Here is a 13,350-nt window from a genome sequence, read left to right as displayed (position 1 = left end):
AGCTAATAAAATTTCAAGACAAGAAACTTGCACCGTCTGTGTTGGGCCACAGGCGCCCGCTTGAATAGCGGAGGGTGCCCCGCCTCTCGCGTGGGTCTCGGAAGCCTGGGCAAATGAGTAGACACGGAGAGCCTCCAGGTCCAAGGGATCAGCCTGAAAAGGAGAGGGAGGAAAAGAGAGAGTCGACCTGGGGGAGGCCAGGCTTGTGCAAAAACCCCATACCTTTATTTTTAAAAGGTGCTTACATACCCTAAGTTTTACATAATGGAAGATACAGAGTCGTACAGGGGCAGCAGTCCTGACCCTCCTGGACACCAGGCTTTCTTTCTGCGTATCTTTCTGTTTACAAAAGATCTCAGGTGATTTACATCATCTTCTGGCCAAGAGGCCTGTTAACACTTTATGGCTCTTTTCCTTGATGAATGTTAATCTCATTTCCCCTGAAGTGTTTTTCTTTCATCTGCATCACCCTCAAAGCACTAAAGTTACATCCCTATAGAACAATGGCGCAGTGGGTTATAACAAGGTACTTAACTCAAAGATCTGTGTTGCTACTTTTTTTTTTCTATATACCGACTATGTCAACAAATAAAAGATACGAATACTTGCCAATGAAACCGTTAATCAGTCCTATTCTAAAGATTTTGACTCCTCGGAAGCCCCTACATTCCTAGGATGTTTTAAGCTTCCTGTGCCTCTTGCGGTAGGGAGGCTGCAAACAGTCACATGCGCAGCTGTGAGAGTCTGGCAGGCAGGCTAGAAAGCCATCAGAGGGGTTTTTGGATTGAAACACTTATATTATGCCCAGGAGACTTATTATCTAAAAGCTCTAAATTAACTTTTTCCAGAAAAAGGTGGGGGGGGGACAGCCCCTGTTAATGTCAGAAGCGTAAGCGAAAAGCGCAGTGCAGTAAGGCAGGCAGACTCTGGTTTGGGGGCAGATTCAGCGGGGCTCCCTTAAGGCCGGACTGGCCTTTGCCTGTCAGACCCCGTAACCTCATGACCTCTGCCCCCGGCGGCGGGCGGGCCTCCTCGTGCTGGCTCCCGGCAGAAGGGGCTGTAAGACTCGTGCCCCTCGGTAGCGTTCTTCTCCTTCTCCTTGTTGTTTAGCTGCTAAACCGTGTCTGGTTTGCAACCCTATTGACTGTAGCCCACCAGGCTCCTCTGTCCATGGAATTTTCCAGGCAAGAATAATGGAGTGGGTTGCCATTTCCTCCTCCAGGGGATGTTCCCAGCCCAAGGATTGAACCCATGTCTCCTAGGTTGCAGGCAGATTCTTTGCCACTGGGCAACTAGGGGAGCCCCAAGAGCATTCTTACCAGTTGTTAAATCAGTAATTGTGATTGTAAACAAATTTGAGAATTACACTGTGTTCTTCTGGTCTGTTTAATTTGACATTTTGAAATCTTAGACTGTTTTGTCAATATATTTATACCCTTAGTCAGTGTTTCTTAGACACCTAAATTCAACTCTAGTTGAGTTTGGTGGCAGTCCAGTGTTGAGGACTCAGCACTTTCACTGCTGAGGGCCTGGATTCCACCCCTGGTCAGGGAGCTAGGCTCTCATAGGCCATGCAGCACGGCATAAATAAACAGATAGATACGTACGTAGGTAGACAAAGAGATGGGCCATCTTTGCAAGATAGATTTTACATTGAGTATGTTCATGAGATACGACTGAGATTTTCATCAGGATAAATCAGTGCAGAACTGGGATGTGGGAAGGGGTTTGGGTGTAGATGAAACAAGACTTGCCCTCAACTTCTGTGTCTCAGAGAGCCCACAGTAAAACACGGAAGAGAATGCATGCGCGGGGGAAGGGTGGCCCATGGCGTTGAGACTTGCTCAGCGCAGGCCACTACTCCTCATTTCCTTGCATTTTAGATGTTTTTAAGAATTGGTTCGTAAACAGAATAATTTCAGTTACCCTCCCTCTGAAACACAGTGTTCTGTGTAAATATTAAAAGATATAATATCCTAGAGAATGTTTACTAGAAAACAAATATGGTTTGTAGATTTTAGATTTCAGCGAAACACCGTTGAGCCAATTTGTTGTGTTCCTACTGTGTTTCAGGGTATCTGTTAGGGAGTGAAATCTGTTGGGAGTAAACCCGTGACTGTGTTCACGCTTTCTCGCTGTTTAAGACGGCAGTGTTCCTTTATTCAGAATTGACTAATATTCTCTAAAGAATAATGTTGTTGGTTATGTTAACACAAAACTTATTTTAATGAATATTTCTTGTTAAGTTTTATATACACTCGGCTGTGGCTTCCCTGGCGGCTCAGACGGTAAAGCGCCTGCCTGCAATGTGGGAGACCCGGGTTCGATTCCTGGGTTGGGAAGATTCCCCTGGAGAAGGCAATGGCAATCCACTCCAGCCTTCCTGCCTGGAAAATCCCATGGACAGAGGAGCCTGAGAGGCTACAGTCCATGGGGTCACAAAGAGTCGGACACGACTGAGCGACTTCACTGTCACTTTATATACACTAAGAATTACTCTGAAAAACCAGTTAGGTTTCAGTTTATTCCTTAACATCTGTGTCTGGCACTATTAAGATGTCAAAGAATGTGACAGGCATAAACTCTGATGGCATTCCTTTTTTAAAGGAACTTAATAGATTAATATATACTAAAATCTGTTATTCCTTTTTATAGCTTTTCCAACTTAGGCAAACTGGAAGTGAAAAGTAGAGTTAATTCCTTATTTATCATTTTAGCTATCTAATGGAATCCCTATAGAAAGCTGGTTTATGGATAAAAATGACAATGAACTGCTAAAATTGATTCCATTTCTGGAGAAGCTAGTAGAACTGGTAAGTATATCTTTTCATTTATCTTTTTGTTAGGTTTTTGTTGCTTTAACTCTATTGAAATAAATCTTTTCAGTTGTTTTATCTGTACTGATGTTTTAAGTAAACGTGGTGAGAGATTAGGGCAGAAGTTGGAAAAGATTATACCTTATAAATTATGTTTATCAGTATTTAAGATTTTATACATTGTTTTATTTCACCAAACTTCCTATGGCAAGTCACCAACTAGTTGTGTTAAATCGGTTTTGTAGTTCAGGTCTAGAATTAATGCTTATGGTACTGAAATTTTATTCTGGGAATCTTTTCTGCTATATCCATGGATTAAATTTAAAACTACTGTGTAAAGTAGACTTCAGTGGCTTAATGCTTTACCTGTCTTTTGGTTTGATCTCTTACTGTATCACTGTTCTTACAAAATTGATACATTAATGACAGGCTTTTCTTTTTAATATAAATTTAAGTTTACTTCTATGTAGTGTCTTTGTATTTGGCAAAAATAATAATGTAAATTATAAAATAAGTAGCCATCGTTTCCCTGCAAAGTAAGAATGTTCATAATGCTGTGAGGCTCGTGTCTTTTAAGTTACGTGGCTTTTAAAATGTCTGTCTCCAACAGAATGAAGACGTTCGACCGCACATCAGAGACCGGTTTCGGTTGCATGACTTGCTGCCCCCTGATTAAGTACAGAGACTTGTCAGCTCGCTGGAGGGGAGAGGAAGCAGGACCCTTTTGGACTAAGACTAAAGCATTGCCATTACTGTTGAAATTTTGCATTTTTGTACCCGTCTTGCTTTTCTTATCTTGGTGCCCAGTAATAATCAAGGGTTACAGAAAGAGACTTTCTCTCAGATTGAATACACACAGTAGGTAGGCGAAAACAGAAGCGTCTTTAGAACTAGTGCAACTCCAGTGATTTTTTTATGTACAGGACATCCGCAGTTTATAAAGAATTCTGTTTCTGCCACCAGCAGTTTGACCTGTAGTCACACAGGATTTTATGATAATAACAGAGATGAAAATGGACTTTTATTTTCTCTCTGTTTGGTGCTCTAAGTGGGTTTGTAGCCACTTTTCTGTTACTTTAAAATTCTCATTTCAACAGGAATGGCCAGTAAGAGTCGTTTTATTTTTCCTGTTCAGGTTCGTAGCCTCTTACACTTTCGACCTGTATTATTAATAGGGTAGATTCCATTATGCATTCCTTTTAGTTGAGGCGCTTCGTAGTTTTCTGGAAATAGTAAATTTTTAGTTTTTTATTATACATTTGAATGGCCGTTTTCCTGCTTTGTCTGCCTGCATATTGTATATTTGTTTAAAAATATCCTCTACTTTTAGTCCATGTAAGTTTCATTTAGAGAGAACATGCATTTATATTTTGTTTCTGTAATATTCTACTGTAGGTGAAATCTTTTCAAAAATCAAGAGACTGGGTAGATAAGAATATATGAATGATTTAATACTCAAAAGATGTAGACCATTGTGATGGCGTGTGTCCCAAGCGGCACTATCTCGCAGTGGCACACAGACCTGGTGGATAAAGGTATACCTCAGACCTCACTGTGCTCACCAGTCTTTGAGGAGGATGGATTGGGTTACCTGTTGGGCTTGATGTGGTTACTGACGCCTTTGGTTTTCTCCAGGAATGAAGTCTTCAGCACAGCGATTCAGTATTTTTGGTTCCTTTGCATGGGCTGGTAGTACCCCTGTTATGCTCTCGGTTACAATCAGTTTAAACTCTGTGTAACAGTCTCGGTACCTTGCAGCAGCTATGCAGAACCCCGTGGCACAGTAGACTCCCAAGCCGCCAGCGCAGTCAGTATGCTCTCAGAGTGGCTTTCTGTGCTGTATGAAAATAGTCTTCAAGCCTTGGTTCTCTGATGCAGCTACCACAAGAGGTCGATATTTTTATAGTGGCGTGTAATCTCTTTTTCGGGAGGCTTTTTATGGAGGTAGAATTTGTAAAAGTTAGGATGCTTTGCCTCTCAACTGCATTAACATGCCACAGGCTCAGACTGGTTTTGTGTAGAGGACGTCAAAGAACGGCACTTTTTCTAAAGAGAAGTTTGATATTTTGTACGCTTGTTAAGAAAGTACAGTATTGGAAATTAAAGGTGGACAACTGATAATTGAGGAGTATGTCACTTAATTTTTTATGTATATTACCTGTTTACTTGTACAACTTATTGTACAAATTACATGCAGCTTCATTTTCAAATGAATCCTTAAAATAAGGAAATCTTTTTAGGAAAACATTTAATTTTTGTATTTTTGATTTTAAAGGCATGAGTTATGTCAATTTTCAGTGTATTAATGAAGATTTTAACTTTTCATCAGGTTGAGTGTTTTCTTACTATATTATCTGTTGTGTATGTAGCTAGCATATTGTGTCACTGAACTGTTTAAAAATCTAGCATGTAGAGCAAGCCTGTTTTGTGGAAAATCCTTATTCATTAAAAAAAATAATCATGGCAGATTTTCTGCAAAAAAAAAAAAAAATTTGCAATTCAGAATATTGGGGGTTTTTTTGTTTGTTTTTAATTTAAAGAAAGGTATTTTGCTTGCAGGAAAAAAAACAATACAGATTCATTTTAATGAGAATCTTTGAAATGTATTTATCTTTAGGGCATCTGGGCATCTTTATGCTGTTTGTCTCCTGTCTTTCTTGAAATAAAATGTACATACGTTACCTTTACATATGCTCTTGCTCAAAATTGTGAACCTGGTTACATTTCTCCTTGCTCCCTTTTTATGTTCAAACAGCAAAACCTATTTAAGATCTAAACTTTCAGCTTACATTATAATTGCTGAAAGCTTTACCAATTAAGTGCATATATAGACTCTGTGGGCTTTCCCAGAACTAGAAGGGAAGTGTAAGCGCCTGTGTGAACCATTGTGCCGATGGGCACTTTAAAAACTACTTTAACCGCCTTTTATTTGTGAAGCTGCTTTTGACCCCCTGCGGGAGAGTTCCTTTAAGTCAGCTGACAGATGAGTCGAGCCTCACAAGAGTCTGTAAAGAAATAAGCTAAGGGAAAATCTTCTCTGGCCTGAGAAAATTTCTTGATACCCATTTAATATATTTTTTTCATTACTTGATTTGAGTCATTTTAAATTTGTTATTAATACAGAATTTAGAATAAGTCAGAGACCGTTATCCAGCTTCCTTCCTCCTTAATATGTTTTATTAGTCCTTTCCTTTATCTGTTGGTAGATGTCATCTTACACATTTCCATTTAGTTAAATGGGGGTGTTTATGAATTGATGTGCCCAGCCCCTTCAGTTCACACAGGAAAGGTGAACTCTTAGAAACTGACCACAGTAACTGCAGGAGAGATGGATACCTGATATGACACAGAAAAGGTGACCTGTATACACATTACAACTCTGAAGTACATATTATAATTGTGATATTTCCAGTGGTAAATGTCTGACTTTTAAAGACATTCTTTTAAATATTTGTATTATTGTTAGGATGTTTTAATCAGTTGTGTTTTTTAACGCCATGTAATATATGTAGCCCTGATCAGATTTATAGCAGCGTATTTCTCCTTGGGTCTTAAAGTTGACAACAATTTAAAAGCATAAATTGTTTTATATTAGCTAGTATGTATATTTATTTACCCAATGGCTTTATCTTATTTCCCAGAATTTGGAGGGGGATTTGTTGAAAGCATTGTAACTTCTATAAATGGCTATTTTCTTGTAACTGTCAGTGAAAATGGATGTGTATATTGTTTTTTTATATTTCTCTGGTTTTCCTGGTTTGTTTGTTTTGGGGGGGATGGTTAAACATAGAATCTTTTTTTTTTTTTAAGGTTATCTTTGGCCAATGACTTTTTCAGTTAGATATTTCTTTCATTTAACCATGTAAAGAAGTCTGTTTTTCATTGTTTTGTTCAGTCAACTTCCCTGAAAAACAAGAGACTTCATCTCATCAATGAAGAACGCATTTCATTATTCCTACAAATCTTTACAGCAAGCACAGACTTCTTCATAAGGACCAGATCTTTTCCACGTCTTCTGTCAATCACATAAAGCTGAAATGTAAAGGACACTGACGCCTTCATTTAATTGTACTAACACGATGGTGTTATATACTACATCATTAGCTAGTTAAGGTTTTCTGACCTGAATTCTCTTTGTCTTCCTGGGTATTTATTTGTTATCTCTTTTAATCTTGTGTATCTGAATTAACTTAGTGTTAATAGTCACCCACCGAATAACTATGCCAAGCAACTAGGAAAGAATGTTTATTTTATTTCCCCTTATAGGGGAAGAGTGGCCTGGGAGCAGAAGTGTATGGGCCACAAGGCCTTAGGTTGTCGTTCATCCGCTTTCTTATTCCTCTCACGAAGCTATTTTTGAGTATAATATGTTTTTCAGTGCTTATGTGCTTGATTATGTCATTACTTTTCATGTCTTCCCCTGAGTTAAAAGCCTACTAGGAACCTGTATAAAATAGAATTTGAAATTTCAGAATAAGAACCACAGAACTTGGTATCTTATATCTAAATGCTACATAAATTTTAATTGGAATCCACGTCTCAACTCACTAGGATACATTTTTATAAAATGTTTTTCTGTATCTTGAATTAAAATTACTTGCCCAGAGGCAGAATTCCAGGGTTATAATGCATTTTGAGAAATTTTTTAAAAGGGGAGTTGAGAGCAAGAGGTTTATACTTACTTTATGGTTTCGATACTAGTATTTTAAAATACATCAGTGGTTCCCAAACCTGAATGTTCATTTGTGTTACTCTCTGGAGCTTTCGAAATACAGATTCCTGAGGCCTTAACCTCTGCAAAATTGTCTTTGAGTCTAGAGTGGGGCCTGAGATTTCCGTGTTTTTTAAGAGCTCTCCAAATGATTCTAATAGATTTGGGCAATCACTGCTCAATGTGACAGTGGTTTGAGAGTAGGCAACAAAATAAAGTTTACCAGATATTTCTTTGTGGTGGAGTTTACCAGATTTCACAGAACTTATTCAGGATACATGGAGGAGTAAAGAAGATTGAGGCTACTGCTCATTATCACTGTCTTTTATACTTTAAGAGTTTGCGTTTCTAGCACTTGAAATAGTTGCTCATATACACAGCTGAAGGACATATCCCTGAATGAGACCATTATATATATTAACTGTAAAATATTTCACTATTTTTTTATTTTATAAATCTTTGTAGAAATAAGCAATGAAATACTACTTTCATCTTTTGAAATGGGATTTTTCAAGGCAGTGTCCTTTTGGCATTAAGGTAGGGGGGAGTTAATATTCTCTCTGCCTTTTTCCACATGAATCAATATAAATCATGGACATTTAAAATACTCGATTTAATTTCTACATATTTACTATGCAGTATAGCCGTGAACAAGTAATGTAGAATTAGTTTTCTCATCTTCAAATGCCCTGATCACCCTACCTCACAGGGTTGTTGTGGGGATAAATAAAACTTTTATGGAAGCACTTTTCTTTGGTGATATTTTATCAGCCACTGGAAACTATAGTATCTCACAACTTAGATTTGTATAGTGCTTTGTTCACAGGCGCACAGCCTCTTCACGTTGCTTTCCCTTTGGGTGGGTGGCCTCCAAGGAACAGAGCAGGTTGGATACATAGATATGCGGCTTAGTCCCTTTGCTGCTCACCTGAACCTCAACAACACTGTTAGCCAGCTACACCCCAATAAAAATAAAAAAGTCTGGGGGGGGGGGGGCGACTGCGCAGGAAGCAGCCTGGAAAGAGATGGAGCGTGCTTCCGGGGAGGCCACCCGTGAGTGTCACGGACGCGCTTGGTGAGGTGATGCTGAGGGGGAAGAAGAGACGGACGCTGCGGAAATTAAAGCGCGATTATTAAACGGTTTGGGAAATGTGGTAAGTGATTGGGGTGGCAGGCTCGTAAGTGATGCAGTTGGCATTCTCAGTGAACCAAGCGAACTACAGCTTTTAGGAGCTCGTAGAATGAGCTTTAACATACTTGACGTATGACAACCCTTGAAGGTACCTTTGCCTAGACTTGCCGATGGCGGCTCAAGTGGTGTAAAAACTGCTTCCCTATGCCAGGCTCGGGAGGGCAGAAGCAAGCAAGCCTGCCACTGCTCTTGAGCTGTGACAGCCCAGCAGCGGAGACTGACGTTGGGAAAAGACTCCCTGGGAGGGCGCTGTCAGCAGTCTGCAGCCAGGCTTCGATTGGCTGAAGTGTCTGCAACATCTGTGGAATGTTAAGCCGAGCTTGGTTGGGGTGGGGGTAAGTTAAGCAAGGGAGTGCATCAGGTTTGTTTTAGAAAGATCACTGGCGATCGAATAGGGAATAGATTGAATGGGTGGCCAGTCAGAAATACAGGTGTGTGTGGAGCTAATCCTCCATGCAACCAATTTCCTTTCCGCGTGATAACAGATGGTTAAAATGTATTGGGTGCTAGCACCATGAATGGATAACCTGAGCCTGGAGGCTGGTACAGCTCTAGGGGTAGTGTGGCTTGTCCAGGTTAATGAATAGAAAGGCACTCTGATTTTATATCACTGTATAAAAAGTACAGAAAAGATGCGTCATTGATTTCGTGTTATGGGAAGGCTCTTCAGGGAAGGAGGGTAAAACTGGAGAAAGTCATTAGTTTCTACCCCAAATCAGTGACTTTGGTATTTTATAAATTTTTTTAAGGTGGGGCACACAGCATGTGTTCTCTTAGTTCCCTGACCAGGGGTTGAGCCCAGGCCGCCTGCGTTAGAAGCGTTAGAAGAGTCTTAACCACCGGGCCTACCAGGGAAGTGCCTACAAATGAGGTTTAACTTGGAGCACTAATTTCTAGGCTCACTTTCATTCATTTACCTTCTTACGAAACTAAATCACAGTCACATGGCTGCTTGGTAAGGGCAGAACTAAGGAGAATCCTAATGGCTAACACTAAGGCGGCCAGACGCGCTCATCTTCATCACTGGACATCTGCTGGAAGTCTGCAGGGCAGTTTAGCCTTATTTCTGGGGACTGTGAAAATCTTGTTTTTTGGTCTATCCCCTATATCTCACCTTATTTCTATTAACATTGAAGAGACATTGTCTTAGAACATCTTCAAACAATATAGATGACTACATTACCACTTCAGAAATGGTGTTGCTTTCTTGAGTCTTCACTTTGGTGTATTTGATTGAATTTGCCACCTTTTTAGCCAATTATTTACTGTTTCCTAGTTCAGGTCATGCTACAGTGTGTGGGCTGACTAGTAATACAAAAGCAGCTTTCTTTGGGACCCAGCTCTATTAGTTTTATTTTGAGGCTACCTTTCATGAAGAAATACAATGGCCTGATGGTGGATTTCTGAGAAAAATGCCTAGAAATTTATTCATGCTGTCCCTCCAGTTTAGTGCCCACTATGTGCCAGACAGAAACAAGTATGGCAGACCCTAGCTTCTCAAGATTTTTCCCCTGCAGGTAAGACTGCTAGGATGTATTTGTTAGAAACGTTAGCTGAGGGCAAAAACGGAGTTGACTGGAAAGATACTGGAATACTTCATGGCAATGACCTCAAGGGAAGGCGAGCAAGTAAGGTGGCTTGGGGAACCATCGCTTCAGCAGGAGGTCTTCCCTCCAGGCTCGTCATCTGCCACCAGCTCCCAGGCCTGAGAGTCTGGAGTTCCAAATTCTAAAGTTCTAGGAAAGTAGATTGCCGGGTCCAGCCCCCGCAGGAGCCAGGGCAACCTGAGGGAAAAACGGCATTGGCAGATGATTTAGAGAGGGATAAGGAAGGAATATTGTAGATGAGAAAATAGAGGAGAGACAGAGGCTGATATTCCTTGGTTTACATAGAAAGCCAATAAAACTCAGACAAGGAGTTTGCCCTGTTCACGGAGGCCACAGGTGCCCTCCCGGTCTCCAGAGGGAGTGAAGACGCAGAATGTCTTCCCGTTCAGGTCTTAGAAACGCGGGCAGATAAGTGAACGCGGGGAGCCCCCATGCTCCAAGGGATCAGCCTGAAAAAGAGAGTAAGAGAGAAAGAGAAAAAAGAAAAACACTGGGTGGCCAAGCTTCTTTGGTGAGCGAGGCCCATTATTTTTATTTTCAAAAGGGTCTTTTATGACTTGACTTGTACATCGAGGCAAATGAAAGATGCAGAGTCATGCAGAGTCAGCCCAAACATTACATCCGTTTTGTCTTTATCGAAACCAGGATTTTTTCTGCAGACCTTTCCCATAGACAATGTTGTGTACATATCTTCTGGCCTTGGAGGCCTGTGGACATTTTATGACCCTCTTTTGATAAAGGCTGCTCAAGCAGAAAACTTATTTTCCCTTGAAATGTTTTTTTCTTTTTACATTCTAATCTATGTCAGCCTCAGAAAGTATTGTTACATTTCTGGAGCAAAGGTGCAGTGAGTTACAAGAAAGAACCAATTAGCTCAAAAGTCTGATGTGGTTAATTTCAAGGCTACACTTGTTTTTCTCGCATTCTCACTATGTTAACTAATGCACTCCCAGGTACACAGTGGATAAGAGATACGGGAACTTAGCAACAAGCACTGGCCCAATAATGAAATCCTACACCAGCACTACTATAATAACTTTAAACGCTTTGAAAGGCTCTATGTTTTAGGCTTCCCGTGCCTCTCACAGTTGAGGGGCTGTAAACAATCACATGCGTAGCTGTAAAAGTGTGGGGAAACCTGCCAAGCAAGCTAGAATGCTAACAGAGGGGGTTTGAGCTGAGACACCCCTTTTATATGCAGGACACTGTAAACTGGAGCTCTAAGTTAACTTTTTCCAGAGAAAGGTGGTCGGGGATAGCCCCCTGTTAATGTCAGAGGAGTTGGTGAAAGTCATGAAACAGTAAAACAGACAGATTCTGGTTTTGGGGTAGATGCTCGAGAAAGCCTAGGGAGCCCCCCGAGTCCTGAAGCCTTGCTTAACAGTTCTGTTCCCACACGACCTTGTCGTGGGTGGGATCTCCCGTGGCGGCTCCCGGCAGTATATTCACCTCAAGACTTAAGCTTAAGATCTCTCTCAGGTCTGTGGGCTCACCTGGCAGCTACTGCCCGGGGCCTTCTGCAGCAGCCGCGCTCGGTCTGTCTCTTCTGTGACCCCGTGGGCTAGCCCGCCAGGCTCCTCTGTCCACAGGGTTCTCCAGGCAAGAATCCTGGAGTGGGCTGCCGTTTCCTCCTCCAGAGGATCTGCCTGCCCCAGGGATTGAAACCTCGTCGCCTGCATCTCAGGCAGATTCTTTACTGTTGAGCCGCCAGGGAGGCCCAGGGGTCTTCTGTGATTACATTCAAATGATAGTGGTAGACTGGGAATTCCCCGGTGGACCCCTGGTTAGGACTCTGAGTTTCCACTGGAGGGTCTCAATTTCCATTTCTCATCAGGGAACGAACATCCTACAAGCTGCATGGCCAAAAAGATGGTGCTTGTGGATGGAATCGTTTGACAGCTCAACTAGGCTGGACATCCAGTATGCCTTCTCTGCTCCCGTGTTTGACATCTCTGCTGAGATAATCTGAAACAGCCGGGTGATGGCTATTTCTCTCTCCTTAAAACAGGTTCAGACCACTCCAGTTCCAAATGTATGCTACACATTTCTACTCGGATGCCTCAAAGGATTGTCAAGATCTGTGTGGCCCAAACTTATCCTCATTCCTTAATGTTGAGAACCACCATTCAGGCATTTTCAGAAACCTTTATGGAGCATTTACTACGTGCCAGGCACTGTGAATACAGTAGCAAAGAACACAGACAAGATATTAAACAGGGAAACAAAATCATTAGAAATTGTGACAAGTGCTATGACAAAAGCAGAGTGATGAGATAAGGAACTGGGGAGGCCCCTTGCTGGAGAGAGGTCAGGGAAGAACTTTCTCCAAAGGTAATGCAGCTTCGAAGGAGGAAGGAAAGCCAACAGTATAAAGGTGTGGGAAAAGCATTGTAGGCAGAATACAGCAAGTACAAAGTCCAAAAACAGGAAAAGGCTTAGTAGCCTCAGAGGGCCAGTAGCAATGATGTTAGTGAGAGAGAATGGCCTAGGGGGCTTGGTGGGAGGCAGGAGTCAGACTATGCAGAGCCTTGTGGGCCTTCATAAGGAGGTGAATTTAAACCCCAAGCAAACACCAAGCCACTAAAGGGATTTCAACGAGGAGGAAGGGGTACGATGTTTGACTTTTAAAATAAACTGCCTGGTATGTGGGGAATGGGCTGTGAGGAGGGAAGAGCAGAGGACAGAAATCCCACTGGAAGCAGACTACAGGAGGAGCGTCTAGAGAAAGCGGGGACTGCAGTGGCTGCAGGAGACGTGGGGATAGTTAGATGGGCTCGAGATTAATAGTGGAAGCAAGTCGCAGGCCTTGGTGATGGGCTGAATTTAAGGGGTGCCTGGCAGGAGGAATGCCAGGACAGCTCCCAGGCTTTTGACTTGAGCACCTCTAGGTGGGTGTCACTTCTGCTCCTCCAGTTTCCAAAGGCATCCTCCTCTACTGATTCCTTCCCCTCCTCTCCGTATCCAGTCTGTCACTGTGATAATCGGGTTCATTCAGAGAAACAGAGCCAACAGGAGGTGTCCCTA

General features: G+C 41.8%; 1 protein-coding gene across 2 annotated transcripts in view; it reads left to right on the top strand.

Moving 5' to 3' along the window:
* Window positions 1-6,782, top strand: part of CTDSPL2 (CTD small phosphatase like 2) — a 75,902-nt gene extending 69,120 nt beyond the window's left edge. For both annotated transcript variants that reach the window (XM_040227457.1, XM_040227456.1), the window contains exons 12-13: window positions 2,718-2,813; window positions 3,427-6,782. In XM_040227457.1, coding sequence (XP_040083391.1) covers window positions 2,718-2,813; window positions 3,427-3,492 — 162 coding nt within the window. In that variant the 3' untranslated portion in view covers window positions 3,493-6,782. The remainder of the gene's footprint in view (window positions 1-2,717; window positions 2,814-3,426) is intronic.
* The last annotated feature ends 6,568 nt before the right edge of the window (window positions 6,783-13,350 follow it).

The sequence above is a fragment of the Oryx dammah genome, unplaced genomic scaffold, assembly GCF_014754425.2.
Source record: "Oryx dammah isolate SB20612 unplaced genomic scaffold, SCBI_Odam_1.1 HiC_scaffold_26, whole genome shotgun sequence".
In the NCBI taxonomy this organism is placed as follows: Eukaryota; Metazoa; Chordata; class Mammalia; order Artiodactyla; family Bovidae; genus Oryx; species Oryx dammah.
This window is presented reverse-complemented; position numbering and strand designations above follow the sequence as displayed.